The sequence below is a fragment of the Pan troglodytes genome, chromosome 9, assembly GCF_028858775.2.
Source record: "Pan troglodytes isolate AG18354 chromosome 9, NHGRI_mPanTro3-v2.0_pri, whole genome shotgun sequence".
In the NCBI taxonomy this organism is placed as follows: domain Eukaryota; kingdom Metazoa; phylum Chordata; class Mammalia; order Primates; family Hominidae; genus Pan; species Pan troglodytes.
The window spans coordinates 121,301,827-121,329,574 of record NC_072407.2 but is presented as its reverse complement, the minus strand read 5'-3'; the positions used below and the strand labels follow the sequence as shown (position 1 = coordinate 121,329,574).

General features: G+C 54.2%; 1 protein-coding gene across 4 annotated transcripts; it reads left to right on the top strand.

Moving 5' to 3' along the window:
- The first annotated feature begins 223 nt into the window (after nt 1-223).
- Nucleotides 224-26,733, top strand: USP2 (ubiquitin specific peptidase 2). Of its 4 annotated transcripts, none has more exons than XM_001166112.8 (13): nt 224-477; nt 8,423-9,237; nt 21,707-21,757; nt 22,281-22,404; nt 22,599-22,710; nt 22,807-22,917; nt 23,104-23,168; nt 23,687-23,790; nt 23,878-23,958; nt 24,104-24,182; nt 24,349-24,456; nt 24,632-24,752; nt 25,018-26,733. In XM_001166112.8, exons 2-13 carry the CDS (start codon nt 8,464-8,466, stop codon nt 25,103-25,105), a joined length of 1,818 nt encoding a protein of 605 aa, XP_001166112.3. In that variant the 5' UTR covers nt 224-477; nt 8,423-8,463; the 3' UTR covers nt 25,106-26,733. The 4 variants fall into 4 exon arrangements, with proteins under 4 accessions (XP_001166112.3, XP_009422600.3, XP_009422601.3 ...); XM_009424325.5 differs by lacking the exon at nt 224-477 and adding an exon at nt 2,836-2,942; XM_009424326.4 differs by lacking the exon at nt 224-477 and adding an exon at nt 5,608-5,725.
- Nucleotides 26,734-27,748: the final 1,015 nt, after the last annotated feature.

Sequence of the window (27,748 nt, the reverse complement as noted above, 5' to 3'; positions counted from 1 at the left end):
TTCCGAGCCTTCTCCCATTGACCCCTCTTCTTTCCCAATACCTTCCAGCTGCCCCGTCGTGTGACATTCCAGTCCACCTCTGTTCCTGCTCCACCCCCTCCAAACTCGCGTGCTTTTCCTCCACGTGGTTCTCTGTGTATATCGGTTGCCTGGGTGGCCCCAGCCGGAGGCCGGGCTCTAATGACGCCACAATAGGAACAAGCCAATAGCCGTGACGCGACTCAGTGACGCAAGACGCGGGGTGTGGCTCTGCCGGCCCAGGCGCGATGAGGCGGCTGCCCGCTGGGTGGCGCCGATTTCCCGGGGAGGTCCCTTCTGGGCCCCCGGCGGAGGTGGGAGAGAGTCAGGCAGGAGCCGAGGCCGGGGAGCCCTCTTCGTCAGCTGGTGCTCACTGCGCCGCGCCAGCGCCAGCCGGGACTCACCCGCAGCTCCATGCTTGTGCCCGGTTCGACTCGTCCATCCTCCAAGAAGAGGCAGGTACGTGCCACCTGTCGGGGATCCGGGAGGGGGGATTCGGGGATCAGTGCCGGTTTGGAGCTCAGAAAGTAAGGTGTCCACGACATTCTGGGCAGAGTGGACACTAGAAATATAGGGAGAGAGCCGGCTGTGCAGGGACGCTCCAGCTGTGTCTGCCAGTTGTGTGAGGGCTGCCTGCTGACAGCCCAGGGTGCCAGGAAGAGCCAACTGTGTGCTGATCAGTGTATTCTAAGGAAATGCTGCTTTGGCGGGTCCTCCTCGCTGTGCCCCGTGTATATCGGTGGTATGTGGCCTGAGAGCGACACTGACAAACCCCCTCCCCACGTGTGCGTGCAGCTCACTCGCTGCTCTTAAAGCTCCCCGGTCAGTTTGCTAAAGGGGGTTAGGGGCGGGGGGTGGGCAACAATTAAGCGGAAGGGGAGATTTTCCACCAATCCCAAACCAGAAAGAGGCAGCTTTGAAATTCTCACCAGTCCCAAACCAGAAGCAGGCACGCGGTGCTCCGGAGAGAGCAACTTCTCAACAGTCAAGGGAAGCCCTAGCCACCCCATTCTAGCCCTTCCCTGAAGAGTGAACATCCTACCTCCTGACCTGGCTGCCTTTAGAATGGGACTGAGCTGGAGGTAGTGGTAGGGGCTGCTAACCTCCCCTGGAATGGGCATGAGAACATCCCCCAGATGGACCCCCCTAAAGCAGAGGAAAGGAGAGCTGATTGGGCTAAGGTCGAGGCAGGCCCCCTCCTCTGATGCTGTAGATGCATGTCAGACTGGAGTCAGAATGAGGACTGGAATGAGGGCGTCCTCTGAAGTGCATCATTAGGACCTGGGCTGAGTCAGTAGCCTGTGCTAAGACAGGGTGGAGGCACCAGGCTGGGTACTCCCAGTCCTCGGGGAGAGCCATCGAGAAACGTCCTGGGAGCAGACAAGTGCACCAAGGCCAGAGAGGCTAAGAACCCCGTTCCTTCCTCTTGTGACCCTGCTCAGCCCGGCTCTGTGGCCCTGGAATCCTGAGCCCTCCCACAGGTAGAGTGGAACCACCCCAGAGGGGCCAAGCATTCTCCTGGTGGCCTGGGGGAAGCTGCGCTTGCCGTATTTTTCTAGGCAAAGGGGGAAGGAGCCCAGATGGGCTTGGCCTTTCTCTGCTTGGTGGACTGGACGTCTAGGAAGATGGCAAGCCTTGTTTGCCCTTCCCAGTTATGGGACATGGTCAGTTCAGAAAACCAAGGGACTGTTCTCTGGCATTAGAAAGGCACACTTCCGGCCGGGAGCAGTGGCTCAAAGTGCAGTAATCCCAGCACTTTGGGAGGCCAAGGCGGGCGGATCACAAGGTCAGGAAATCGAGACCATCCTGGCTAACACGGTGAAACCCCATCTCTACTAAAATTACAAAAAAATTAGCCGGGCGTGCTGGCGGGAGCCTGTAGTCCCAGCTACTCGGGAGGCTGAGGCAGGAGAATGGCGTGAACCCAGGATGCGGAGCTTGCAGTGAGCCCAGATCGCGCCACTGCACTGCAGCCTGGGCGACGGAGACTCCGTCTCAAAAAAAAAAAAAAAAGAGAAAGGAACACTTCCCCAGGAGTAACCCTCCTTTTCTCCCTAGGAAGGTTCACCTGGTAAGGCGCTATTATTAATAATACCACTAATTATAATAAGAAGTGGAAGTATTCAATATAATCATCAATGTTTATTGAACTCTATGGGCCATGAAATTTCCAAATATTATTTTATTTAATCCTCACAACTGAGATAGACCACTATTATTACTATTAGTCCTGTTTTGCAGATTAAATAGCTAAGGTTCAGAGAACTTAAGTGACTTATCCACTATTTCAGAGCCAATAAGGGAAAGAACTAGCCTCCAATCCCAGGCCTAGAAGTCCATTAGAAAAGAATATTGGACTGAAACCTGAGTACTAGTCCCCTTTCTGCTTCTCGCTATCTGCACATGCCCTTGAGCAAGCTGCTTTCTTTCTCTAGGTCTACTCTATCTCAAAATTAAGAGTGGGGCTAACTGTATGGCTTCTTCCTGTTCTCTAATTCTGTGACTGACTGCTCCGGAAAATCCACTTTCTCCATATTTTTGTCTCAAGTTCCACCCCCACCCCTCTGTGCTCTTTTCAATCCTCTTTCCTCTTGAATCTCCCGATTGTTCCCCTTCAAAATGCCCCCCTTCCAAGAGTCCTCACAGACCTCCTTGGCTGGCACTGGCCCGAAAGGGCAGCCCCTCAAGGTGAGCACGCCACTGCCCCTTTAATTCTCCTGGGGCTTGGAATGCAAGTGAGTTGCACTCGCCATCTCTGCGAGTCTGCGAGGTCAGATAAGATACTATATATATCGGAGTCAGTAACCTGAGCTCCGGATTACCCAGCCCAGAGTCAGGCTCCAGCTTCTGGGCTTTCCACTGCATTCCCTGCCCTGCTGGGGAAGGAGAAGCCCCCAGCTCCCATCCAGTGCCCCTGGACACAGGTCAGTAGCTGCCCCTTTGGTATCTGAGCTTCTCTGGGACTCTACCTAGAGGAAAGACATCAGTGAATCTGGGAGAGCATGTGAGAGGCCACCCCATTGGGCCTGGTGGGTGTCAGGGGCAAGACCAAAGGCTCCTCCGGAGGCTGAGAACAGAGGAAAGATGACGCCCTAGAGGAGAAGGAAGGAGACCGGGGCTCTCCCCTTGGGAGGGGGCACCAGGAGAGTACCTGGGCAGAGGTGCTTGGAAAAGAGAATTTAAGGATCCCAATACAGCCTGGAGGCCCATTTCTTTGCCTTGTCTTGGAAGTGTATAGATGCCCACCCACTCACAACCCCAAATCAAGGAGCACCCTATAGAAACTGCCCTGGGCCCATCCACTTCTTCTCCACCAGTCAGGATTCTTGCCTTAATCTCCAGTCTCTTTATCTTACCTCCTCCCCTCCCCCAGCTCTTGGGTAACTACTGGGAGCACAAGAAAGAGAAATGGACCCAAATTCCCTTGGATGACCCCCTGCCAGGGCAGGCAAGAGGATTAGGCTGGTGGATCAGCGGGTGCTAGCCCCTGATAGACAAAGCCTAGTGACAGGCTGGAGGGGAGGAGGCCAGCCCAGGCCCTGGGGCCTGAGACGAGTAGGCGGAGTTCAAGGACTGTTTGAGCATAAATATGCCCCCGCCCCCCCATCCCCTACTCTACCCATGTCCTCTACACCTGCCAGGATTCCCTCATCCCATCCTCCAGGACCAGACACTTGTGCCCAGATAGTGCAGCAGGTGACCCAAGCAGCTGGGAGGCAGGGTCAGAGTGCAGATGGAAGGATACAGGGCCCCCTCTCACCCACCTTGTCCTTCAAGGTCAGCACATTCTGATGCTGTTAGCAAGCGGCTTTAGGAAGCTCTGAGGTCACCACTGTGGGGGCTCCCAACCACCTGGCGGGACTGGCTGGGACTCCCCACTCACCTTTTCCGGGCACCTGAGTAGGAGGGAAGAGACTTAACCCTGTTTAGGCGTGCTTCTGAAACTCAGCTAGAGGCTCTCTATCCAGGCCCCAGTAGCAAAGCAGGCTTTCACCCCAGAAAGCCAAGCAGATCTGGGCAGAGAGAAGCCATGAAGGTTACTGGGATGTGGGGCATCACCCATCCCCTGCCCCCAGGGCCAGGAGCGCCTGGAATTCCTGGGGAGCAAGTCCCTCCCCTGGCTGGGCAGGTTAGGGAGCCCTTCATGTGAGCAACAGGAAATGACAGTGGCTGAAGCAAAGGGGTTGGCTGCCCCACGGGGACAGGGTTCATTTTAACCCCTGACTCACCCAGCATGGGTACCTTGAGGAGTGGGCCAAGCTGCAGCCAGGGTAGGAGGCTAGGGACTTGCTCATAACCAGGCCAGGGACCCAAGGCCCCGAGCTGGGGTACATGCTGGTGCCAGGGGACATGCAGGGGCTTGGCACAGTGGGTGAAATGGAGGCTTCCTGGACCATCTCTCGGCCTATCAGTATTGTCCTGGGGCTCGAGTTGCGCCTGGCTTCACTTTCATTCACCTGCAGTGGAAAATCCAGAGGGCTGTTCCTGCCAGAGTCTGTACACCCCATGCTGTTATTGGATGACGGACACCTGGATCCTGTGGTGGTCCTTCCCTCAAACCCCACCCACAGGTCCCAGTCCTGACCCGTCCCATGGAGAGCCAGGGAAGAGTGAAGCAGGGGTCTGGGCTTCAGGCCAGATATAGCAGACAGAGCACGAGTCCAGCCCAGCTCTGCCACTGCTCCCAGTGTGACTTTGGGAAATCCACATCACTCCCAGCATCGCCAATTTCCTCATCTGCAAATGGACGTGATAACAGCACCTACCGCTTAAAGGAGCAGGGAGGATTCAGTGAGTTAATACACTGTGTCCCAAGCCTTAGTGCAGTTTTAAGCTTTAATAACTTCAGAAATATGAATGCTAAAAACTTCATTTGAAAGTTTCCGTATTTAAATTTCTTGTATATTTATTTTTTAATTGTGAAAATGTTTTTAAATTTTAATTTAAATAATTTAATCTGTCCAAAGAGGCGTGTAAGTTGGAGACATTTATGTCTGAAAGAATCCCAGCTTAAACCTGCACTAAGACTTTTTGGGGTGCTCTGTGTATGAAGCACATCTAGAAGAATGCGTCACATGGCAAGGGCCGATGAGAGCTGATGTGAGACTGCAGAGAAGATGGACTCAGAAGCTGCATGTGAAGTACTCAACATGCCTGGGGCCTGGTTCAGAGGTGATCAGCACCAGCCGGCTGGAGTGACAGCTGCTTGGCTCAGATGCCCTGACAGGAAGCCCAGTGCCTCTGTGCAGAGGAACTCTGCTGCACCTCCCAGGAGAGGGAAACTGAGCAAAGCAACAGGAATCTCTAACAGAGAAGGAAGGGTCAGGACACCTCAGTGAAGATGGCCAGGAGGAGGAGCTGGGCAGGGGACTGCCCCCATTGTCCAAGTTGGCGGACACCTGGAGAGGCGCTGCCTGGAGCTGCATGCCTGTACTTGCCAGCTCTGGGTAAACAGTGAAAGGAGCTGGGCAGCAGGGGCCCCCCGCACTGGGCAGGGAGGGGTATGGGGGATCCCAGCCAATCGGCTTGCCTCCCACTGCCCCATGAAAGGGCCATTCAGTTCAGGCTGTTCCTGTGGCAACAGGGAGACTCGCAGCCACGTGAGTGCCCGTCCTGTCCCTGTCTTGTGCAGCGAGACTCCGGCCAGGGCCCCAGCCCGCTCTCCTGCCCATAGTGCATTCTGTGGCCTCCAGGGACAGCTGTGCAGGTAATGCCAAGGGGCACCAACCCAGGCTGTGCTTTCACCTGGAAGGTGCTAGGACCTTTGAGAGTGAAACTGGGGGTTGCGGGAGGGGAGAGACATGTGGAAGGCCCCGGCCCCAGTAGGAACCCTCTCCGCAGGCATGGGAACTGTAGCTAGAAGTCAGAGCCGAGAGGCAGCTTCCATGGAGTATTAGTGATGGCATGACTCCCAGGGCTGCTGGGAGGAGGCGGAGGGGTCTGGCAATCACCTGCCAGATGGGAGGGAGAGTGGGGATTTGGGAGCCCTCCCAAATCCACAGTGGGAATCTGTGGGCCAGAGATGTGGCCCCACCTCCGGCTCCAAAGCCTTTCAGAGCTGTCTGACCCTGTCCTCTGGACCTCGTTTGGCCCCAGCACTTCTGCGTCATCAGCAGGGTCAAGGGATGTCACGGGCTTGGGGCGCTGCCCGCAGAATACCAATTCCCTGAGAGCCTTACTGTTGGGGAGGGGGAGGGAGAGCTGTGGGGAGGAGCCATGAGCTCATACCCTTGTTGGGGGGGTTGTATCTGATTGGCTGCCTGGTGTCCCAGAGCCCAGCTCCTGAGACCTGGAGTCTCTTTGACTTTGCATTATTGATGGAGTTCTCCAAAGCAAAATAGGGCAGGACTGGGCCCCCACCCCGACCCTGTGCCTCTGTCTGTCTCTCCCCCTATGGTTTCCCTCTAACGCTGTGTGACATCATCCCCCAGTTACCTTTTCCTAGAAAGGGGTGAAAGTTGTGCTGGGCACAGTGGGCAAAGGAGTGTACATGAAGGGCCAGGGGCCCCCTGGGCCAGGTGGCAAAAGGCTAGACAGTAAGATGGACCAGGCCTTTCTGATGTCAGCCTGGACTGAAAACTGCTGGAGTTCTCAGGCAGGGTCAAGGAATGCTGTTCCGGGCCTATATGGAAGCCACCTGCTCATCTCTCACCCCTGTACCTACCCCAAAGCCTTGTGTGGACTGGGATTCTAGAGCTTTCTGCCAAGCCCTCGCATTTGGGGTTTGGCACCAGCTCCTCTCTGCCCTAATGGGCTGGGTTGCCAAGCCAGTGTCTGCTGAGTGGCCAGATGTCTGCCCACTGCCTGTTTCTCTCGCTGGGGGCTGCAGGGGGAGGCCTGGCATCCCAAGCTGAGGCCAGAGGCTGGCCAGGCTGGGAGACAGCCAGCCCTGATATTATCATAGACCTTCAGAGGGCGGAGCCATGCTGCCTCGCAGTAGCTGGGGGAGGAGATGGTAGCCACTGTCATTGTGGAGCCCTTCACGTGTTGTTATCTCATTTATTCCTCACAACAGCCCTGTGAGGTAGGAATTATGAGGATGATGGTTTTACTCATTTACAGATGAGGAAGTTGGGGCTCAGAGAGGTTACGTGACTAGTGCAAAATCACCCAGCTAGTCCATCACAGGGCAAGTCCCACAACTCTGAGAGTCCTGGATGGCTCTGCTTCCATCCCCCTAGAAAGCCCCCCAAGAGCCCCTGATGCCCTCGGGGAAAGGCGTCTGACCCTACTTGGTCCTCTGCCACTCCAGCTCCATTGGATACAGGCTGCACGTTTACGGTGATGGAAGGCCTCTGGGGGTCCCCAACTGACCCTAAATCTGACGCGGGGGAGGTAACTCCAGGTTAAGTAGAAAGAACACTGGCCAGGATTTTAAAGACCTGGATTCCAGTCCTGGCTCTGCTGGTGTGTGGCCGGGGGCAAATAAGCATCACTTTTCCCATCTGTATAACAGATAGATTAAAATTCATGATCCTCTGGGGCTCTCAAAGCTCCACATTCAGCAGTGTCTGTGTTCCTTCACTAGACCCTCCCCAGCTGCAGGACTGGAGCAGGGAAGGACTGGGAATGCCACCTGCAGTGCAAGATTTGGGACTGTAGGGGGCCCCCTTTGCACAAGCATCGCCAGGACCAATTTGAGATCTGTTTGTAGAGGAAGCCTGTGTTGGTTAGGAGGCCACAGGGCCCTAACTCCACTTAGAACAGAAGCTTAGCTCAGTGAAGTGAGTGTCCCTCACTGTGGGACCATGCAGCAGGTGCTGGTGTCTGGGGAAAGGGTCTGGAGACCACGTTCTGGCCCCTCATTGTTGCATGCTCACTCACGGCCTCCCCTGCCCACCCACACCCCATTACTTCCTCCCCTGAGCCTCCTTGGCCTTACAGGGGATCTGACCAAATGATCTTCAGGTCATTCCAGCACAGTCTAGGATTCCAAAAAGAAACCTGCTCATCACATAAGTCAGAAGGGACAGAAGTGGTCTTAACTCCTGAAATATCCAGCATTCTCAACCCAGGGGTCGGTGGCATTCCCCCAGCTCAAGAGTTTCTGCAGCTGCTGAGGCAATGGGATTTGACCTGGAAGACTGCACAGCTTGGTGGGCTGTGGAGGTCTGATAGCCCCTGCTTGCGTGTTTGAGTCTTTGAATGGCCAGGATGCGCTGACTCCCTGTGTGGCATATAAAAGCCACCTCATCCCTCGCACTCTCACCGAGGTGTGAACACACAGGTGCAAGCAAGCTCCTGTGCACACCTGCGTGCATGTGTGCTTCTCAGCAGCCAGCCTGCCTCTTGTGGAAATGGACTGGGAGCTCTGAGGTTCTGGCCCAGCTGGGGATGGGGAGCGGGTCTGTGGGAGCCCGATACCTGGCAGGGCCCTCTGACAACTACACTCCTTGTCTTTCAGCCCATGAGGCTCCCAGTCCCCACTGAGTGCCACCCTGAAGGATGTCCCAGCTCTCCTCCACCCTGAAGCGCTACACAGAATCGGCCCGCTACACAGATGCCCACTATGCCAAGTCGGGCTATGGTGCCTACACCCCGTCCTCCTATGGGGCCAATCTGGCCGCCTCCTTACTGGAGAAGGAGAAACTTGGTTTCAAGCCGGTCCCCACCAGCAGCTTCCTCACCCGTCCCCGTACCTATGGCCCCTCCTCCCTCCTGGACTATGACCGGGGCCGCCCCCTGCTGAGACCCGACATCACTGGGGGTGGTAAGCGGGCAGAGAGCCAGACCCGGGGTACTGAGCGGCCTTTAGGCAGTGGCCTCAGCGGGGGCAGCGGATTCCCTTATGGAGTGACCAACAACTGCCTCAGCTACCTGCCCATCAATGCCTATGACCAGGGGGTGACCCTAACCCAGAAGTCGGACAGCCAATCAGACCTGGCCCGGGATTTCTCCAGCCTCCGGACCTCAGATAGCTACCGGATAGACCCCGGGAACCTGGGCCGCAGCCCCATGCTGGCCCGGACGCGCAAGGAGCTCTGTACCCTGCAGGGGCTCTACCAGACAGCCAGCCGCCCTGAGTACCTGGTCAACTACCTGGAGAACTATGGTCGCAAGGGCAGTGCATCTCAGGTGCCCTCCCAGGCTCCTCCCTCACGAGTCCCTGAAATCATCAGCCCAACCTACCGACCCATTGGCCGCTACACGCTGTGGGAGACGGGAAAGGGTCAGGCCCCTGGGCCCAGCCGCTCCAGCTCCCCGGGAAGAGACGGCATGGTGAGTTTACCCTTGGGGACCGGGGATAGGCTGGGGAGGCAGCCACTGATGGAGAACAGCCAGGCTGAGGGCTCGACTCCCAACCTGACTGATGACTGACGGGCTGCTCCTGGTGGAGACAAACAAGAGAAGTCATCCTGGCACATCTGGTGCCCCTGGGGCTCCGTGCCGAGGGGAGGGGCCTTCCCACTCTGCCTAGAAAGCCCACTTAGGGCCCGTGCACTCGAGGATAGTCCAGTAGTGTTCTCAGGAATGCTCTGCTGCGCCCAATGAACCACTCTTCTCACCTTCTCCTTTTCTATGTGACATGCCAGTGTCTCCTGCAGGCCTTGCCCCAACCTGGGCTGGATGCGGGGGGGCCCAGACCACCAGTGCACCCTGTGGCAGGAGGGCCTCCTTGCTGTGGTTGCATCTCCCCTCTTGTGCAGGCTTTATTCCCTAGCCCCAAGGCCTGGCTTTACATTTGGACATAAGACATCAGGGGAAGAGGGACTCTCCTCTGAGTGACACTGGCATACTCAGGACCAGGGTATCAGACAGCAATGCTTATCATCTGGCTTTGGAGAAAGTAGGGGAGAAATTTTTATCTAGGGCTTGAGACAATCCAATACCTCTATTCCAGCCCTGCCTCAGCTGGAATGAGGGAAGAGGCTCTGCTGGAGACTGACCAAGGGCTGGCATGGGCTCGCTCGCCAACTAATCCCCACACACGCCTCTCTTGGGGCACTGACGACATCTGCCTTTTCTGTAGTTATTAGTGTACCCATTAGGTGGCAAGCTCTCAGAGGAGGAAAAAGAAATCCTATCTCTAGATCCCCTGCCACGTGCCTCCCACAATGGGGGCTGACCTGCTGATTGCATGGATGAATGGATGGATGGATGTGTGGGTGGTGGGTGGGTGGATACACGGGTAGATGGCGGGTGGACAGATGGACAGGCAAGCATATGGGCAGAAGGGCTGGATGCTGTGTCTCCTCCATTACCTTATGTACCCCTCCCTACTCCTAGGACAAATACATTTTGAAAACAACAGCATGCCACAGCAAGAAATACTGCTTGGAGGGCTGATCCAGACAAATGCAGCAGGGGTTCAGGAATAGGGGCAGGACCTTGAAGCTTGCATAACTAAAGGTCTTGAGAGAGCAACTTTGATAATATGACTTAGGGAGTCTTGGCTTTGTTGTGCCATCTGTGAAGTGGCACAGGAGATAGAAACGCTGGTGCCTCCCAGAACATTCAGAACTTGACAAGGCAGGGCTGGATCCACTGTAGAAAGGAGTGGAGAAGAGAGACGTGTCACAACAGAGCTGGCCTGGCGGGGAAGTATCAGCTCTCAGGGTGCTGCGTGCTGGGCTTGGAGTGGAGCAGGATTCACTTGGACTCGGCTGGTGCTGTTCAACCCCAGGGCAATTAGAATATGGCTCTCCTCGGAGGGGCTTGGGTCCCAGAAGCCTCTGCGGGGCTCCCTCCCCTTGCTCAGAAGAGAAGGGTTGTTTCATGGTCAGCAGTGCTCCTTAAAGTGGGGTCTGCAGACTGCCTGTGTCAGAGTCACTGCAAGGCTTAACGATTCATCCAAACCCACTGAAGCAAACTCTCTCGGGATGGGGCCTGGGAAGCTGCTCTTTCCACAAGCTCTTTGGGTGATCTCTAGGCATGCTGAGATGGAAAACCTCACCGCAGGCTAAACTACAGACCCACCCTCAGCCCCAATCATGACAGCAGTATTCTCCTTTACTGGGGATCAGATTCCACTGGGAATCTGCCTCCTCCCCACACAGGCATGGCCCAACCCTCCTGGGAGTCTGCCGCCCTCCAACTCTCCAGAAGGGACAACCCTGGCTCCTCCCCCCGGCTCCAGGGCCAAGGTGAAGGGAATTTTGAGAGAGGACCTCAAAGAAGTGGCAGATTGCCCTGGGACAAACTCAGCCACCCTCATCCAGAAGCAACTCATAAGGCACTTTAGCCGGGAATGCCCTGCAGTTGAGCTAGTGTTTCATTCTGAGCTCATGCCCCAGAAGATACTGCCAACCAGCAGAGGCCTCTCCAGGGTCAATAGTACAAGACCTTTATTTAACCTCACCCTGATCTCTCCACCCCTCTTATCCTCATTTCCTGGAGCAGAGTGCATCTTGCTGAGGTGAGAACAACCCTGCTCGTGCGGCCTGGACCACTTCTTTCTAAAACTGGGTCCAGTTTCTTTCTAGATCTCCATCTGGGGATCTTGCCTTCTGAGGCACTCATTTGTGGTGCTCAGCTTACTAGCAGCGTGACCTCAGATAGGTCCCTTAGCTTCTGAACCTGTGTCCTCCTCTGTAAAATGAGTGATCATAGTTCCCACTTCACAGATTACTTGAGGAATGAAAAGATAATGTATGTGAAAGTGCCTGGCATGTTGCTTAGTAAATGTTAGTCCTCGTTGTTGTACCCTTCTGGTGCTTTGGGAGGCAAGAGATGTGTGTGAGCAACAGTCCCTGCCTTCAGTGCCTTCACAATTCACTTAGGGAAATAAGTTTGTTTTGTTTTCTTTTTTTGGAGATGGAGTCTCGCTCTGTCTCACTCAGGTTGGAGTGCAGTGGTGCGATCTCGGCTCACTGCAACCTCCACCTCCCGGGTTCAAGTGATTCTCCTGTGTCAGCCTCCCAAGTAGCTAGGACTACAGGCATGTACCACCACACCAGGCTAATTTTGTGTTTTTAGTAGAGACGGGGTTTCACCATGTTGGCCAGGCTGGTCTTGAACTGACCTCAGGTGATCCACCCGCCTCAGCCTCCCAAAGCGCTGAGATTACAGGTGTGAGCCACCACGCCTGGCCAAGAAGAAGTTCTTAAATGGGTACAATGGGAGGCAGCCCTGGGTGTTCTTGAGTGTCACAGGTGGACGGAAAGGGAGAGGTCATCTGAGGCTGGGACGGGCTGCTCGTGACCAGTGGAAGGAACAGTTGGCCTCTCTAACCTTGGACACCTATCAGCTGGGCTGTATTTCCTAGACTATAAAAGGGAACAATCACGCCCGCCCTGCCCACCTAACAAGCATGCCATGAGGCTCAAAGCAAATAATGAAGGTGGAGGAATGTGAAATCAATAAAATGCTGCGGAAGAGGTCATTTAAACTTAAGGGGAGAAAAGAGATCATAGAAAGGGGGCGTTTGGCAGCTGACTAGAGTAGGAAGCCCCCTCCCCACCAACCCCGTGGGAGAAACAGAGGTTAAAAAAAAAGTACATCCTGTGTCCCAGGGGATTCTCAGGGTAGCTGACTGGAGCTACAGCTGGCATTCATTAAGGGAGGTCAACAGCAGGCTGTGACCAGGGAGAACAGTTCTAGCCAGACTTCTTTCCCTCATTAACAGTAACAGGCAACACGAACTTTGAATATCACAGACTCAGCTGAGCATGAGCACAGAGCTGGCGGGGGGCGGGGGCGGGGGCGGGTGGCAGGGGGCGCCACATAAATTCAGAATTATCCCCTCCCCATGCTTGTGTAAGCACCAACAAAATGCCAGGCCAGGGGGGCGCAGCTCAGCACTTGTATAATGAGGGCCTCCCCTGAGACTTCACCTTCTGCTTAAAATGCAGAGAGGAGGAACGGTGATGGTGGAAAAAAAGTGTTCACTAACCCAAGTGGGGACTCCAAGCCAGCTCAGGTGGCTCAGCCCTGCAGAGACCCAGGAGCCCCAGTCCCAACCCTGTCATCTCCCTACTCTGCCCCACTTCTCCTGTTCCCGGGGTCTATGGAAGGACAAGCTGTTCCCATTGAGCCCTGCCAGGGCTGCGCTTTAACCCCTACAATCCTTCCTAATACCCCTCTGCTCCACCCCTCCAGCTGCTCCTCCCTAGCCCTGGCATTCTGCCCGCTGGCCTCTGCCCAGCCCTTGCCCCGCCCTGCCCAGGCCACCCTCTCCTCTCCCCAAGAAGGGCCAGGGGTTGGCCCAGGGCCCTCCAGAGCACAGTCAGCAAGCTGGGCACCTGCAACTCAGAGGCAGAGCCAGGGCTGAGGCTCAGAGTCTGGCCCAGCCTATTCTCACCCACCCAGTCTCTTCCACACCCTTGCCCTCTGCTCTAGGACCTGTTTCTAGGAGCAAAAGGTCTGGGAAACTGAATACCTGGGTCCTATTTGCCACTGGGGCTGCTGACTCATCTTCCGAAGCCTTGGGTTCCAGCTGTTCAGTGACAGGGAGATTATATAAGCTGAGGTCATGTGATTTTTCCCTGGGGTGGGACTTTGGACTTGAATGCTGCCCTGCAGTGAGCGGAGGTTACTCCAAAGAGAACAAATTGCGGATAGCAGGGGCTGTCCTGGAGCTCCTAGGTGAGAAGTACAACTCGCCTCTCGTCCCTCGTGTTCTCGCTCCGTTCACGCAGCCACACTGGCCTGTATCCCTGCTGCCTTGTTTGTCTAGCTTGGCAGCCTGAGATCCTGGGGTCTGTCCTTACCTACTCCCACCCCGGGATCACTAAGCCACCCTAAGGAGGTTGAACTTCCTGAGGTCATGAATCTGTGTTGGCAGCATGAGAAGGTCACTAAAGGACCTTAAGCCAGAGGGGCCCCTTGGCCAGGAGCTGTACTAGCTGCTGCGAAGGAAAGGGCAGTGGGTTTGCGGTTTGTGACTAGAATCAGCAAGACACTGATGTCTCCATCCCTTGCAGACCGGCTGTGGGCTGTATCCTGGCTGTTAGCCTTGGTACTGCCTTATCCAGGCTCAATTTCTCAATCGGTGCCCAGCACCATCCTCCCGCCTCCTCCTCCACCCCCACTCCAGGATGTCTTCATGAGTTAATGTGGTGCTGGGGTGGGGCTCAGCAATGCAGAAGTTAATCCAAGCCTGGCAAAATGTTCCTTGCCCCTGGGGGAGCCGCTCCACTGACCACCAGCTGCAGAAATGAACATCATGTTCAGAGCCCAAAGCTGCACACGTGGCCCCTTGTACTCTCTCACCTCAATACGTACATAAAACTAGCGCCCCAGACGGAGACATATGCAAAAGAAGGAGGTGTGTGGGCCTCTGGAATCCAGCTGGTTCAGGCCAGACTGCCTGGGCTCAAAGGTGCGCAGAGCTTTTGGCCTCTTGGGGTCCACGTCATGCAGGGAAGCAGACCTTCCTACAGAGAGTGGGGAGGATGGGCTGACCCTCTCTCCCCAAGGTGCACTGTGGGGCAAAAGCCCAACCCCTAACAAGGACTCAGAGCCCCTACCTTTTCATCCATCAATCAATCAGGCCACCGGTCTGTCCATTTGCGGTGGTAATCGCAGGCACATGCTGGGAGCCAGGCTTTAAGACATCTGCCTTAGCCCCAGCAGTGTCACCAAACCCTGGCCTAAGCTGCCCACGTAGATCTGAGAGAAGCAGAATACTCTCAGTCCCTGCCCTCATAGAGCTAGCCCTAACTTTCATTTATATCACTCCATCTCATGCCAGGAAGGATTTAAGGTGACAAAAATTACTTATCCTATAGGGAAGCAGGCCAAGCCCAGGTTCTGAGGAACGGCAGTCAGGATGCAGGAATGAGCCCAGCTCAGTTTAGCTTTGTGTATTTGAAGCACAGAGAGTCACTGAGCCAGAGCCAGATTCAGATGCCAGAAGCCTCTATCCTTTGTATCCATCCCACTCCGAGAATGGCAGTGAAGAGAAAGGGTCTCACAGAGACCTGGCTGGCCGAGAGATGAGCCAAGGTCCTTTGTGGCCGTGTCCTGCAGCAGTCAGACCTGCTTGACTAGACTGGACCCTGTGTGAATTCTTTCCCCCGACCCCAGACTTCTCAAAGTGCTCCCACGCTAAAGCTTTCTGCATCTGGCCCTCCCTGCTCCTGGCAACCCCTCTAACCTCCTAAATCCCAGGGAAGAGGGAGAGCAAGCTGGCAGAACACCCAGATGTCCTGGGTGGGAGTGCTTACATCACTGTGTCTAAGTCATGGGGAAACAGGCCAAATGCTATAGTGGGTGAGCACCTCTTGGGCAGGTCCCCCCAAGCCCAGCAGCACATGTGTTCAACATGCAAAAGCAGACTCACACCCCACCCTCTGAGGCTTAGTGTGACTCCCAGGATTCCTAGCAGAGCCTGGTCTGGCCCTCTTTAGAGACAAGATCAACACCATTTATTAAGAACCCACTAAGAGAACCCACAACCCTGCCCTTGAGGAGGTTTCAGTGTGCTGGCAAAACCAAGACAAGCCACACACAAGACCATTTATAGGACTCTTTGAAACACTTATAAAACAAAGATAAACATATTAAGATAAATTAACACCATGCAAACTGAATGCGCATAGACTGACGATATGCAGTAATGGAGAGTTTAGAGATGGGTGGAGTTAATTAGGGAAGGCTTTTGGAAGATGCAAATTTTAGGCAGAATTTACAAGTAGGTAATTGGCAGAGAGCAGGAAGTACATCCCAGAATTTCCTGTTAAAAGCATGGGTTTTGCTGTAAGACAAAGCCCCACATTGTCATTTATTAACTTTGCAGTCCTGGAAAGTCATTTGACCTCTCTAGGCTTAAGGTCCTTCACCTATAAAACAGAGGTAATAGGCCGGGCGTGGTGGCTCACGCCTGTAATCCCAGCACTTTGGGAGGCTGAGGTGGGCGGATCACTTGAGGTCAGGAGTTCATGACCAGCTCGGCCAACATGGTGAAACCCCGTCTCTACTAAAAATACAAAAATTAGCCAGGCGTGGTGGTGCGCACCTGTAATCCCAGCTACTCAGGAAGCTGAGGCAGGAGAATTGTTTGAACCCAGGAGGCAGAGGTTGCAGTGAGCCGAGATCGTGCCACTGCACTCCAGCCTGGGCGACAGAGCAAGCCTCCGTCTCAAAAAAAAAAAACAAATAAAATAAAATAGAGGTAATAGTTACTACAGCATGATGTTATAGAAATTAACTGGGATAATATATATAAAACCCTTAACCCAGTGCCTGGGATCTAATAAGTACTTCATGAGTGGCAGTTTTGGTTTTTCAGCAGAGGATAAGCACAGGCTGGTTGACAGCAGTGGTCAAAGACTGAGGGTGCTGGGCCTGTGGACAAACAGCCTTAGAGAAAGGCTACCTGAGGCTTCGGGGCTGGATGCAAGGGCAGGTGCTCTAGTTGTTTCAGGACAGAAGAGTGATGAGATCAGATGCAAACATTGCTTCAGATGGTGTAGGGCTGGCTTGAAAGCGTTTGGCTGGAAAGGAGGCTTGGAGAAAGGCTGCTGCAGTTTGTCCGGGGTCCAGATTCAGTCAGAGTCTGGGTGAGGACAGTGACTGTAGAGATCACCACTCCTCACATGCCCACTCTCACTGATCACAAGCAGACTGCCTGTGGTTCCTGTCCCCTGCCCCCTCCTCCCACCACACTGCTGGCACACAGGGGAGGGGGCAACTGTCCCCATCCCTCTCTCATTAGCATGAAATTGCTGCTTTGTCGGTGGCCTGGGGTACTGCCATACGTGTGTCCTGGACACAGTCCCCATGTAGCTGTGGTCATGTGTGCGTGTACATGTGGGGATGAGCACACCAGAAGGAACAGAAGGAGCCCACAGATGAGTAACAGCATACACTGCTGCCTCTTGGAGTATTTTTAAATGCTAAAAATACTGGCTAAAAATAGCCAGCAAGCTCCAAACAAGCTACTTTCTCTAGGCAGATTCGTGAGCTTCCCTGTTAGGTGGAGGGGTGGGGCATCAGAAACGAAACCTAAAGACCCCTGATCTTCCAGCATGGCTGTGCTTGAGGCCAGAGTAGAACACTCGCCCCATGCCAGCTGAGCGCCTATTTCCCCACTATTGTATTGCTTTCTCCCCAGCTCCCCAAAACAAGTCAAATTTGAGAATGGGAGAGCTGGAGCTGGGTAATTGGTTAGAAGAGACCAGAAAAGGTTCTTTTCAGGAGCCAAATGAGAAGGTGACCTATTGGACCTTATAAAACATGAGCACTGCCTCTCTTGAAAGAAGCCAAACAGGACTGTTTTGAGGAGGGCAGCTCAGCCCCTAGGCCGTGAAAGTCCATCTTCTTAACCTGGGCCCATTGACCTCCACAGACTGCATGAGTTTGGGTCTTCACGAAGGCCTGAGTACCCCCGTAACTCTAGACAAAAGTTTGTGCATATACGTATTTCGCCCTGAAGAGAGAAGAGCTTTCATCACGTTCTCAAAATGGTTTGCAGCCCCCTCAAGAGTTAGGAAGTGTAATGGTGCCTTGGGGGAAGCTCACCCGGTTGCCACTGGGTCTTGGGGAGACGTCCTCTGCGGGCCCCAAAGATCACTTATCCCGAGCTGAGCCTCAACCCCGAGGCCGGCCAGGTCCTCAGGGCTCCGGTCCTGCCTCCCCCGCGGGCCTGCCTGGCCGGGGGTCAGCGGGCTGGGGGCGCCGGGGAGCGCGGGGAAGGCCCGGCGGGGGAGGACCGACCTTGTCGCCTCGTTCGGGTCCGCGTGCCGGCGCCGGGGGCGGGGTAGAAGCGAGGTGGGGCGGGGCTTAGGGTCTGGCCCCGCCCCAGCGCTGACGTCGCGGGGCCCGAGGCGCCGGCGGGGCCGCCAGTCGGCCGGAGCGCGAGAGCCGGGACCCCGGCTGTTGGCGGCGCACGCCGGGGAGGTTGAGGCGGAGGAGCGCGCGTTCGGGCGCCGCGGACGCTGTCCTGTGGCGGTCTCGCCGGCCTCGGCGTCCGGACTGTGGCACCGCGCGGGGACTCCCCCCGCGCCCTCGCTGCCAACGTTAAGCGAGGGCCAAAGCCCGCCGCCCGCCCCCCAGCATGCGCACCTCGTACACCGTGACCCTGCCCGAGGACCCCCCCGCCGCCCCCTTTCCCGCCCTCGCCAAGGAGCTGCGGCCGCGCTCCCCTCTCTCCCCGTCCCTGCTGCTCTCCACCTTCGTGGGGCTCCTGCTCAACAAAGCCAAGGTACGCGGGCCCTTTTCCGGGACCCCCGCGCCGAGGGCCTGGGGTCCCGCCTTCTCCCTGGCCTCTGCCCGCCACGCGCCCCTAGGGGAGGGGACGGATTCTTCCCAGCCTCCACCCCTCCTTTCCCAGGGTCTCCTGGCAAGGAATGCCCCCTCCTCAGGTGATCGCACGCTTACTCGTGGTCCCCTCCCCGGGTGGAGGTCCGAGGAAGTCCCCCTTGCCCCCTCCCTCTCGGTGGCCCCGGCACCAGGTGGTGGCTCTTGGCCTCTCAATTCCTGGCACCTATCAGGACAGGTGCAGGAAAGCATAACCTTGACTGGGTCTCGATCGGTGTGCGAGGGCAGCACGCTGGACCGTGCCAGGGTACTCCTCCGAGGCCAAACCCCGGCGAGGAAGGCTGGGCAGAAAGGGGCCGCCTCCCCTTCACTGTCCACCAAGGGCTCTTTCCCAAGGGTTGGTGACGGGGGTCCTTTGACCCTGTGAAGGGCAGAGGAGGTGCAGACAGGTGACAGAGGGCAACTTCCCCTTCTTTCCGTCCTCTCCATTTATGCAGCGGGCAGCGGGTCCCTCCGCGGAAGCAGCCCCCAGGGGAATGCCGGGGCCGAGGCTGGGCGCTGCCCGCCTGGGGAAGGGAGAAGGGGCCCGAGCTTTGACAGGTCTTATGTAACAGGCACCAGCTCCCGTGCTGGCAGTGCGTGCCCTGCCCCGTGCCAGGGCCACACCAGGCTTCCTAGCTGCAGCCAGGACTTGGGGCGACCCTCACCACACAGGTGAGGTAGGCGGGAAAGCCCTTGATTGGGGTCTCAAGTGTGAAGACACAAACCTCGGCCTCTCCTACCGAAGGGTGCCCAGATGCTACCTCTGCATTAACCCAGGCAGGGCTCTCCTGAGCCCCCGCTCCTCTCCTCTAGAAGGTGAAAGCTATTTGCTGATGGTGGAGGTGCCATCTGCTCCCTGCAACAGTGCTTGATACTGAGTCAAAACTAGGTTTGCTGATGGCTGAATGGAAGGAAGACTGGGTCCAAACTTTCTCAACTCTTTGCACATGTGTCCCAGCATAACACTTGGGGTCATTTCCTTCTCTGGCTTTCACCGAAAGAGGTTGGCTGTGCAGGGTCTCCCACCTTCTGCAGTTCTGGCCCCTTTCTCCCTGTCGACCCTGAGGTAGGATTGTTTGTCCTGTAAGAAAGGTCACTCTGGGGACATTTTGTTCCCCTCTGTAATGAAAAGTGCTGACTTTCCCTGGAGCTCCTGATTTCCTATTCTTGGCAGAAGAATATCTGGCTGGGCATGGAGCAGCCCTGCTCCCCCTCCTCTGTCGCCCCCACTCCTGTTATCCACCCGCCTTCTACACAGAGCACCTAGAAATTGGCATGTGGTTTTGAGCTGAGGAAATTTTAGACAAAGGCATCAACCCCCACCCTAAAACATAACAACCAAGGGTCCTAAGGATGCCTTAAAGGAGCTTCTCCCATCTCCCCACCCCCAAGGCCAATAGAGGGGTTAGATCCTCAAGAATAGTAATCGTGGGTGACGAAGTGTCCTTCTTGCCCCTCACTGCTGGGTCAGAATTAAGTGTCAACATCTTAAAACACCACAGGAGTGCTTCTGTAGACAGATGACTCCGTTTTCCCATTTCCCCACCCCCATTAGCACTGAGTGACTGTTGTCTCAGCTGAGGGCCTGCTTTGGTGAACATTGACACGGTCACCAGTGGTAGAATGCTTTCCCCTACAGCCTGTTTAGACAGATGTCATCTGAGGCACAGGGGCTAAGAACTAATAAAGCACTGCCAAAAATAGACGTAAGGGTGGGTATTCTGTTGTGGGCAAGCTTTAACATTTAGTTCCGAGTGCGCAACATGGAGACTTTTGCAGCGTTTCACCAATTCTGGAAAATGCCGAGAAGGTCTTTGTCCCAGGGAATTATCTCTGTTGCGGCCCTCTTGCTGACTGTCAGTAAGTCAGATTCAGATGTTGTGTGGGGCCATATACTGCCAGCCCTAGCCAAGTTCTCTAAGGATGCTTATATCCCACCTGCTGCCAATTGGCCTTTCTCTCTAGCTGCAGGTTTAAACTGGGTCTCTTTTCTGGGTATATTTTTCTTCCCTACCTGTTAGTGCTAGCCCTGACAGCTGGCCAAGAAGGGATCCTCTTACTTGTGGGATCGGTAAGGCAGTTCTTGAGAAAAGCCCTCCTTCAGCCTGCTCCTCCCCCACCCACACCCCTCCCCCACAGCTGACAACCTCATGGGCTTTGAGCTGCTGACAGCCTCATAGGCTGTCAGCACACGGCATGAGTAATTTTAGCTGAGTTATTTCAGGCTCCTGTTCTGATCAGGGCTGAGCTGGCCCCACGCATGCCCCAGTGTTGCTCCAGAGTTGCCTGCTCCCAGTCCCCTCCCTGAGAGAGGGGGTGGCAGACTCATCTGCAAACTGTTTCTTTAACCCTTTGAGCCTGAAGGTTTTCTGACTCCTTGGAGATATGCCCAGGATTAGCCAAGAGACCTTGACAAATAAGCTCAGAGTCCTCGATCCAGCACCTGTTCTCTCTCCAACCCCCTCACCCGCCTCCGCTATAGGGCCAACAGCAAGAGTGGCAATTTCAGCCAGGCCCTTGCCTCTGCAGGCCCAATCTGCCATCTCCAGGATTCCCAGACAGTGGCCAGTCAGGATGTTGAAACCTGAGCCAGGCAGGGAGGATTCTCCTAGCCTTTAATCAGCCCTTAGGAGCTGAGCTCAGCTGGAAGGAATTCCACCTGTCTCTGGCAATTCAGAATGGCAGGCTTACTTGAGTTTTTCCCAACTGAAGATCGAAACTCAAGGTGTTTTGTTGTTTAACTTTTCAAAACCTCCTCAAAGTGTCTCTTATGAGAGCTACTTTATATATTGGACTTCTAGGAGTACAAATATAGGTCATTTGAGATAGCACCTGGATTTGGGACTCAACATTTCTTATAGTAAGGAGTCAATATGTACCAAATATATGAATTCCTAGTCTCCACTGTAGCAGAGAATAGAGAATAACATAAAGATGGGGGGCAGGGAGATACATAGTCAATACACACTCAGTAAAGCCCTGAAGAATATTTTTGTTGGTTGTTGAAAATAACAGGCATTTAGGCAGGGCGCGGTGGCTCACGCCTGTAATCCCAGCACTTTGGGAAGCTCAGGCAGGTGGATCACCTGAGGTCAGGAGTTCAAGACCAGCCTGGCCAACATGACAAAACCCTGTCTCTACTAAAAATACAAAAAATTAGCCGGGCATCGTGGCACACACCTGTAGTCCCAGCTACTCAGGAGGCTGAGGCAGGAAAATCGCTTGAACCCACGAGGTGGAGGTTGCAGTGAGCTAAGATCGTACCACTGCACTCCAGCCTGGGTGACAGCGTGAGATTCCGTCTCAAAAAAAAAAAAGAAAAGAAAATCACAGGCATTCCTCAATCCTCTTTCCTACAAAGTACATAGATGGGTAAAGTTGAAGAAAGAATGTTATGTGTGGCCTGCTGCCTGTGGCTCCAGCTGGTTAGAAATTGCACGAGAGAGCCCAGCACAGGCCTAGCATCTTTGCTTCCACCTTATTGCCATATGTTCTTTGCTTACAGAATTCTAAGAGTGCCCAGGGTCTGGCTGGTCTTCGAAACCTTGGGAACACGGTGAGTTTTTCCTGGCCTGCTTCTTCCCCAGGCCCACCCCCTACTATGCTGACTGGAGCCATATAACCAGAGTCCCCTTCTGGTTGTGGCTGACTCCCTACCCGTTCAGCCAGTTGGCACTTGCCCTTCCTGGCTGGTGTTTCACAGAATTGCTGGGCTGTGCTTTACCCACCCCCAGCAGGAAGCACTGCTAAAAGGAAGTTGCCCTTTTACCCATCAGCCTGCTCCTCTCCTGGATCATTCCCCTAAAGGATGCCCATCACTTCCCACACACTTCTGTCCATCACATCACGCCCTTTTGTGCACCTCTATAGTAAATAACCAATTAGGTCACCTGTGCCTGGAGTGGGGGTTTGCCTCACTTCAGCCCTTTCACTTATGAAAAGAGGAACTTGAGGCTATGAAAAGATAGCCTCCTATGAAAGGATTCTAGGTAGATGAACCAGAGAGCCTCTGGTAGTAAGTAACACAGGTGAAGGTGGGACTCTCGTCTCCCCACTGATTGCCTGGTCATCTCTTGCAGTGCTTCATGAACTCAATTCTGCAGTGCCTGAGCAACACTCGGGAGTTGAGAGATTACTGCCTCCAGAGGCTCTACATGCGGGACCTGCACCACGGCAGCAATGCACACACAGCCCTCGTGGAAGGTGAGAGGCCCTCTGTCATGTGCCCCTGCCTACCCCTGGATGCTCCTCCACTCCACTGGGGCTGTTCTAGGTGTTGTGTCTTAGACACTCCTATCCTGTCTGTCTTTCTCTGCTTGCTTTTTGTTGGGATTCTAGTTTCAGAGTTTCTTATAGAAAATATCTCAGCTGTCCTGTACACTCTCTCCTTCCAATAGAGTTTGCAAAACTAATTCAGACTATATGGACTTCATCCCCCAATGATGTGGTGAGCCCATCTGAGTTCAAGACCCAGATCCAGAGATACGCACCGCGCTTTGTTGGCTATAAGTAAGGGCCTTGCAGACATGTCCTCTCAGGTGGGTGGCAGTAGGAGCAGGTTCTTAGGACAAGAGGTGTTGCTCACCCTCCTTCCTTTGGGTTCAGTCAGCAGGATGCTCAGGAGTTCCTTCGCTTTCTTCTGGATGGGCTCCATAACGAGGTGAACCGAGTGACACTGAGACCTAAGTCCAACCCTGAGAACCTCGATCATCTTCCGTAAGTAAGAGGAGAATGCTGTGGGGAAGCAAAACTTTTGTGAACTCGAGATTTTTACCCACCACTTTGGGGTTAATGATTTGGGAATAATCTGATTTACTTTTGAAGATGAAGGATCTAAATTGACAGACCCTTAAACTTAAGTTTTGAGCTTTGACCCAATTGTTGTCTCTCTCTGGTTCCCAGTGATGACGAGAAAGGCCGACAGATGTGGAGAAAATATCTAGAACGGGAAGACAGTAGGATCGGGGGTAAGCGCATGAAAGGGAAGATGCCTGTTTTCACTGTTGCCTGCTCTTGCCTGAGTGGAGCATGAAAAGCCCTAAGAATCACTCTCCCGGGGAAGCCTGTTTCTGCCTGGTGTTCAACAAAGCAAAGCAGGAACAGCAAGAAAGAAGATGCTGTGCAGGCCGGGCATGGTGGCTCATGCCTGTAAACCCAACACTTTGGGAGGCCAAGGCGGGTAGATCACCTGAGGTCAGGAGTTCAAGACCAGCCTGGCCAACATGGCAAAACCCCATCTCTACTAAAAATGCAAAAATTAGCCAGGCATGGTGGTGGGCACCTGTAATCCCAGCTACTTGGGAGGCTGAGGCAGGAGAATCACTGAACCCAGCAGGCAGAGGTTGTTGTGAGCCGAGATTGCACCACTGCACTTCAGCCTGGGGGACAGAGCAAAACTCCATCTCAAAAAAAAATAAAAGCTGCTGTGCAGAAGACCATGCTCTACTTCCTGTATTTCAGCATCTCATGGCCTTCTCTTCCGCAGATCTCTTTGTTGGGCAGCTAAAGAGCTCGCTGACGTGTACAGATTGTGGTTACTGTTCTACGGTCTTCGACCCCTTCTGGGACCTCTCACTGCCCATTGCTAAGGTATGCACCCCAGTTGCCCGCCTTGTTGAACTCCCTCTCCTGTCCTTTCATGTTGACCTCTGACCTTTGCTTTTTTCCCCTTCCCAGCGAGGTTATCCTGAGGTGACATTAATGGACTGCATGAGGCTCTTCACCAAAGAGGATGTGCTTGATGGAGATGAAAAGCCAGTAAGTCACCCTTCGGTAATAGCAAGAACAAATTTCCGTGGGACCTACTGGGAAGAGGCTGATACCAGCAGATCCAGTTGAGGAGTGACTGGATTGGGGCCCACTGACTTCCCCACAAGTTCCTTCTGTTTGTCTTGTCTCTCAGACATGCTGTCGCTGCCGAGGCAGAAAACGGTGTATAAAGAAGTTCTCCATCCAGAGGTTCCCAAAGATCTTGGTGCTCCGTATCCTTAAGATCCATCAGGGCTGGGACATGACTTTCAAGGGTGACTGATGACAAGGGGCCCATAGGTGAGGGGAACAGTCGGAAGAAACGGACCTTGTAGGCTTTCCTTTTGTTGTCTGCCCTTCTGCATTGGTTTGACTATCCTTGACTCACGTCAATGCCAGATCTGAAGCGGTTCTCAGAATCCAGGATCCGAACCAGCAAGCTCACAACATTTGTGAACTTCCCCCTAAGAGACCTGGACTTAAGAGAATTTGCCTCAGAAAACACCAGTGAGTATCTTTGAGTAGGCAGGGCAGAATGAAGACGCAGGTGTGCAAGGCCGGAGGGAGGGCAGGAGGAAGGGGAGCTGCCAGCACCAGCTACTGAGAGACCCAGAAGGAGAGGTTGGAGGGAGGAAGTCGGGGCAGGGGGGCCTCGGGGGCTTGACGGCTGCCTCCTCCTCAGACCATGCTGTTTACAACCTGTACGCTGTGTCCAATCACTCCGGAACCACCATGGGTGGCCACTATACAGCCTACTGTCGCAGTCCAGGGACAGGAGAATGGCACACTTTCAACGACTCCAGGTGAGAGCCAGGGCAGGGCCGGAGCCCCTGGCTGTAGCCACCCACTCTCCCCCCACTCCCCTACCCTCCCCCCAAACCCAGCCCCCTCCCACCCCCCGCACGGCTTACACCGAGAATGGATGGCAAAGTTTAAGGCCACGAAGCCGCTGCCCGTGGGGAGGCTCCCTGAAAGGCAGGCCGGCCGGCCTCGGGGGCACGGAAAGAAGCCGGCGGGGGGGTCTCCGGGTCCTGCCCGCTCCGGGCTGACTCCCCGCTCTCTCCGCAGCGTCACTCCCATGTCCTCCAGCCAAGTGCGCACCAGCGACGCCTACCTGCTCTTCTACGAACTGGCCAGCCCGCCCTCCCGAATGTAGCGCCAGGAGCCACGTCCCTTCTCCCTTCCCCGTGGTGGCCCCGCTCCCTAAGTTTTTTAAAAAGACAAAAACGAAACAACAACAACAACACACAAACCTGACAAGAGAAAAAGAAACCTGAAGCTGCCGAGCAGGAGTGGATGCAGCCTGGTCAGGGTCTGGAGCAAGGAGCCGGGCTTTCCTGAGCTGTGGCCCGGCAGGGAAGATCGCCTGGACGTGGAGCCAACATCGCCCCGTGCCCTCGGCGTCTCCGTTTGCATTTGTAAACTTGTGGTCTTCCTATGTGTCAGAAACAACCGCGTCTGTGGGGGGAAGACCCTCGCTGCGCCGCTTCCCGCCGCAGCGCCCGCACCTCCGAGGGGACAGCGCCCTCTGGAGCTCGCTGGGAGCATCACCGCCTGGACGCCCGCGCCGCGGAGGAGCCGGCGCCCATCTGCACCCGCACCGCTCGCCGGTCCAGAGCCATGAGCCAAGAGCCCTCTTCACGCTGCTAACTCCAGGGGACAGACGAAGGGACATCTTTGGAAAACGCTGGTTTTGGTTTTTAAAAAGCCCAACTTTTTTTTTTTAATTTCCATAACTAAAGTGTTCAGACTGGAGTGCTCTCCTTCAGGCCTCTTCATAGCTGGGACGTTGCACTGGTCCTTTTATTGCTTTTCCAAGTACAACTTTCTAATGCTAGCCCTCCGTGGTGCTAGGTGGGCGTTGGCCAGGCCCCAAGCACAGCCACAGTAGACCTGGGATCTAAAACAAGTTTCTGTTTTGGGGGTTTGGGTTTTTTTTTTTTTTTTTTTTAATGTTTTGAATGGAATTTAGTTGCCTCCAAGAATTGTGCCTTATAGCATTTGGGGACCAGGGGGTAACTGCCCCTCCTGAAATATCCCTCAGCCTCTTCCCTTTTCCCCAGTGCTGTGTTCAAACCCGTCCGGGAAAGGGATCCTGCCCTTAGCCCTGGCTCGTTGTGCATTGCAGTGAGGCGAAGAAGAAAGCAGGTAGATTCCTTCCGACAGGGCATCAAGTTGTTCCCGCCCACGTCCTCTAGCCCACCCCTGGTCTGCTCCCCAGCTGTTTGAAGGATAGCACAAGCCCCTCGTCCCTAGAGCTTCTCTCCCTTTTATTTATTCTCTTAACATCCCTTTCCCCCTGGCCTTCCTGCCCCCGCCCCCTTCTCAGAGCCTCCTAGACAATAGGCCCTTTGGACCGAGTTTCTCAGGGATGCCCAGGCCACCCCTCAGCTCTTCTTAGCGCTGGTCTCCAGTCCTGCCCTGGGAGCTGGAGCCTGGGTATTTGGGGACATCTTGCCTCAGTTGTATGGTTCTTTCCTGTGGGCTCAATTTTGCCCTACATAATTGGATAAAACTCTGTGCTGTCGTGGAGAGTAAAGCTGTTCACTCACACAGCTGGGCCCGGCTTGTGCCCCGTGGAGCTTGGCACATTCCAGGCTCCTAGGAGGAGGCATCAGATAAAGACACCCTGAGTTTTACTGGCCTGACACCCTTCTCCAGAGAAGACCTGTGAACCTGAGCCCAAGGGCAAGTGTACACTTGTTTACTGTGTAAGCAAGAGTAGAAGAATGTCTAATGTACAGTGGAACCTTGTACAGAATAAATAATAGCTTTGAGAAATCAGTTGGCGGATGTTGGAATCTTGATTTGGGAGTGTTTGAATCTAGGAAGGGCTCCTAGTATATTAGGGGCCATCTATTTCATTGCTTCAACCAGTTTGTAAATTCCAAGTTTCTGGAAAAAGTTACCCACTTTTTAGTTTGAACATTTAAGTTTAATTTTTTAAAAACTGAAACAATACATATTTTGGACACGATATTCTTCATCTGGATTCACCAATTGTTTACAAACACATTTAAATATACAGCCATCCCCCAGTATACACAGGGAGATTGGTTCCAAGAGACACACATACCAAAATCTGCACCATACTCAAGTCCCAAGGTCACCCCTGCAGAACCTGCGTATATGAAAATCAGCCTTCTATATATGTGGGTTTTGCATCTCACAAATGCAGTATTTTCTATCCTCATTTGGTTGAAGAAATCCACGTGAAAGTGGACCCACACAGTTCAAGCCCGCATTGTTCAAAGGTCAACTGTACTTTGTCTGCCGAAACATTTTCAGGTGAGGTGTTATATCACCACTTCTAAATACTTGAGCATACGTCTCCTAAGAATCAGGACATTCTCCTATGTGACATGGTTTTCACATGTCCATTTTTTTTTTTTAATGAACTGTCTACTTTTTAATGCTGGTATGGGCTACTCTCTTAATTCTTGGTTGAAACTCTTGGGGCTGGGCATGGTGGCTCACACCAGTAATTCAGGAAGTTGAAGTGAGAGGATGGCTTAAGGCCAGGAGTTTGAGACCAGCCTGGGCAACATAGTGAGACCCTGTCTCTATGAAAAAAGAAACACTTGGGTGTCTTCACAGACCTATGATGAGATAAAATACATCTCTCCAGCAGATGTCAAATATAGCAAAACTTGCTCTTAGAGCAGAGTATCATTACCTGGATGTGGAGTGACCAGGGCTTAGTCTTTTTTTTTTTTTTTGAGACAGAGTTTCGCTCTTGTTGCCCAGGCTGGAGCGCAATGGCATGATCTCAGCTCACTGCAACCTCCGTCTCCTGGGT

Coding starts and splice junctions, on each gene's coding strand:
- USP2 (XM_001166112.8), top strand. CDS start 8,464: ATGTCCCAGCTCTCCTCCACCCTGAAGCGCTACACAGAATCGGCCCGC. Junction 23,959..24,103: donor TTGATGGAGATGAAAAGCCA/GTAAGTCACCCT, acceptor CTTGTCTCTCAG/ACATGCTGTCGCTGCCGAGG. Junction 24,183..24,348: donor CCCAAAGATCTTGGTGCTCC/GTATCCTTAAGA, acceptor CGTCAATGCCAG/ATCTGAAGCGGTTCTCAGAA.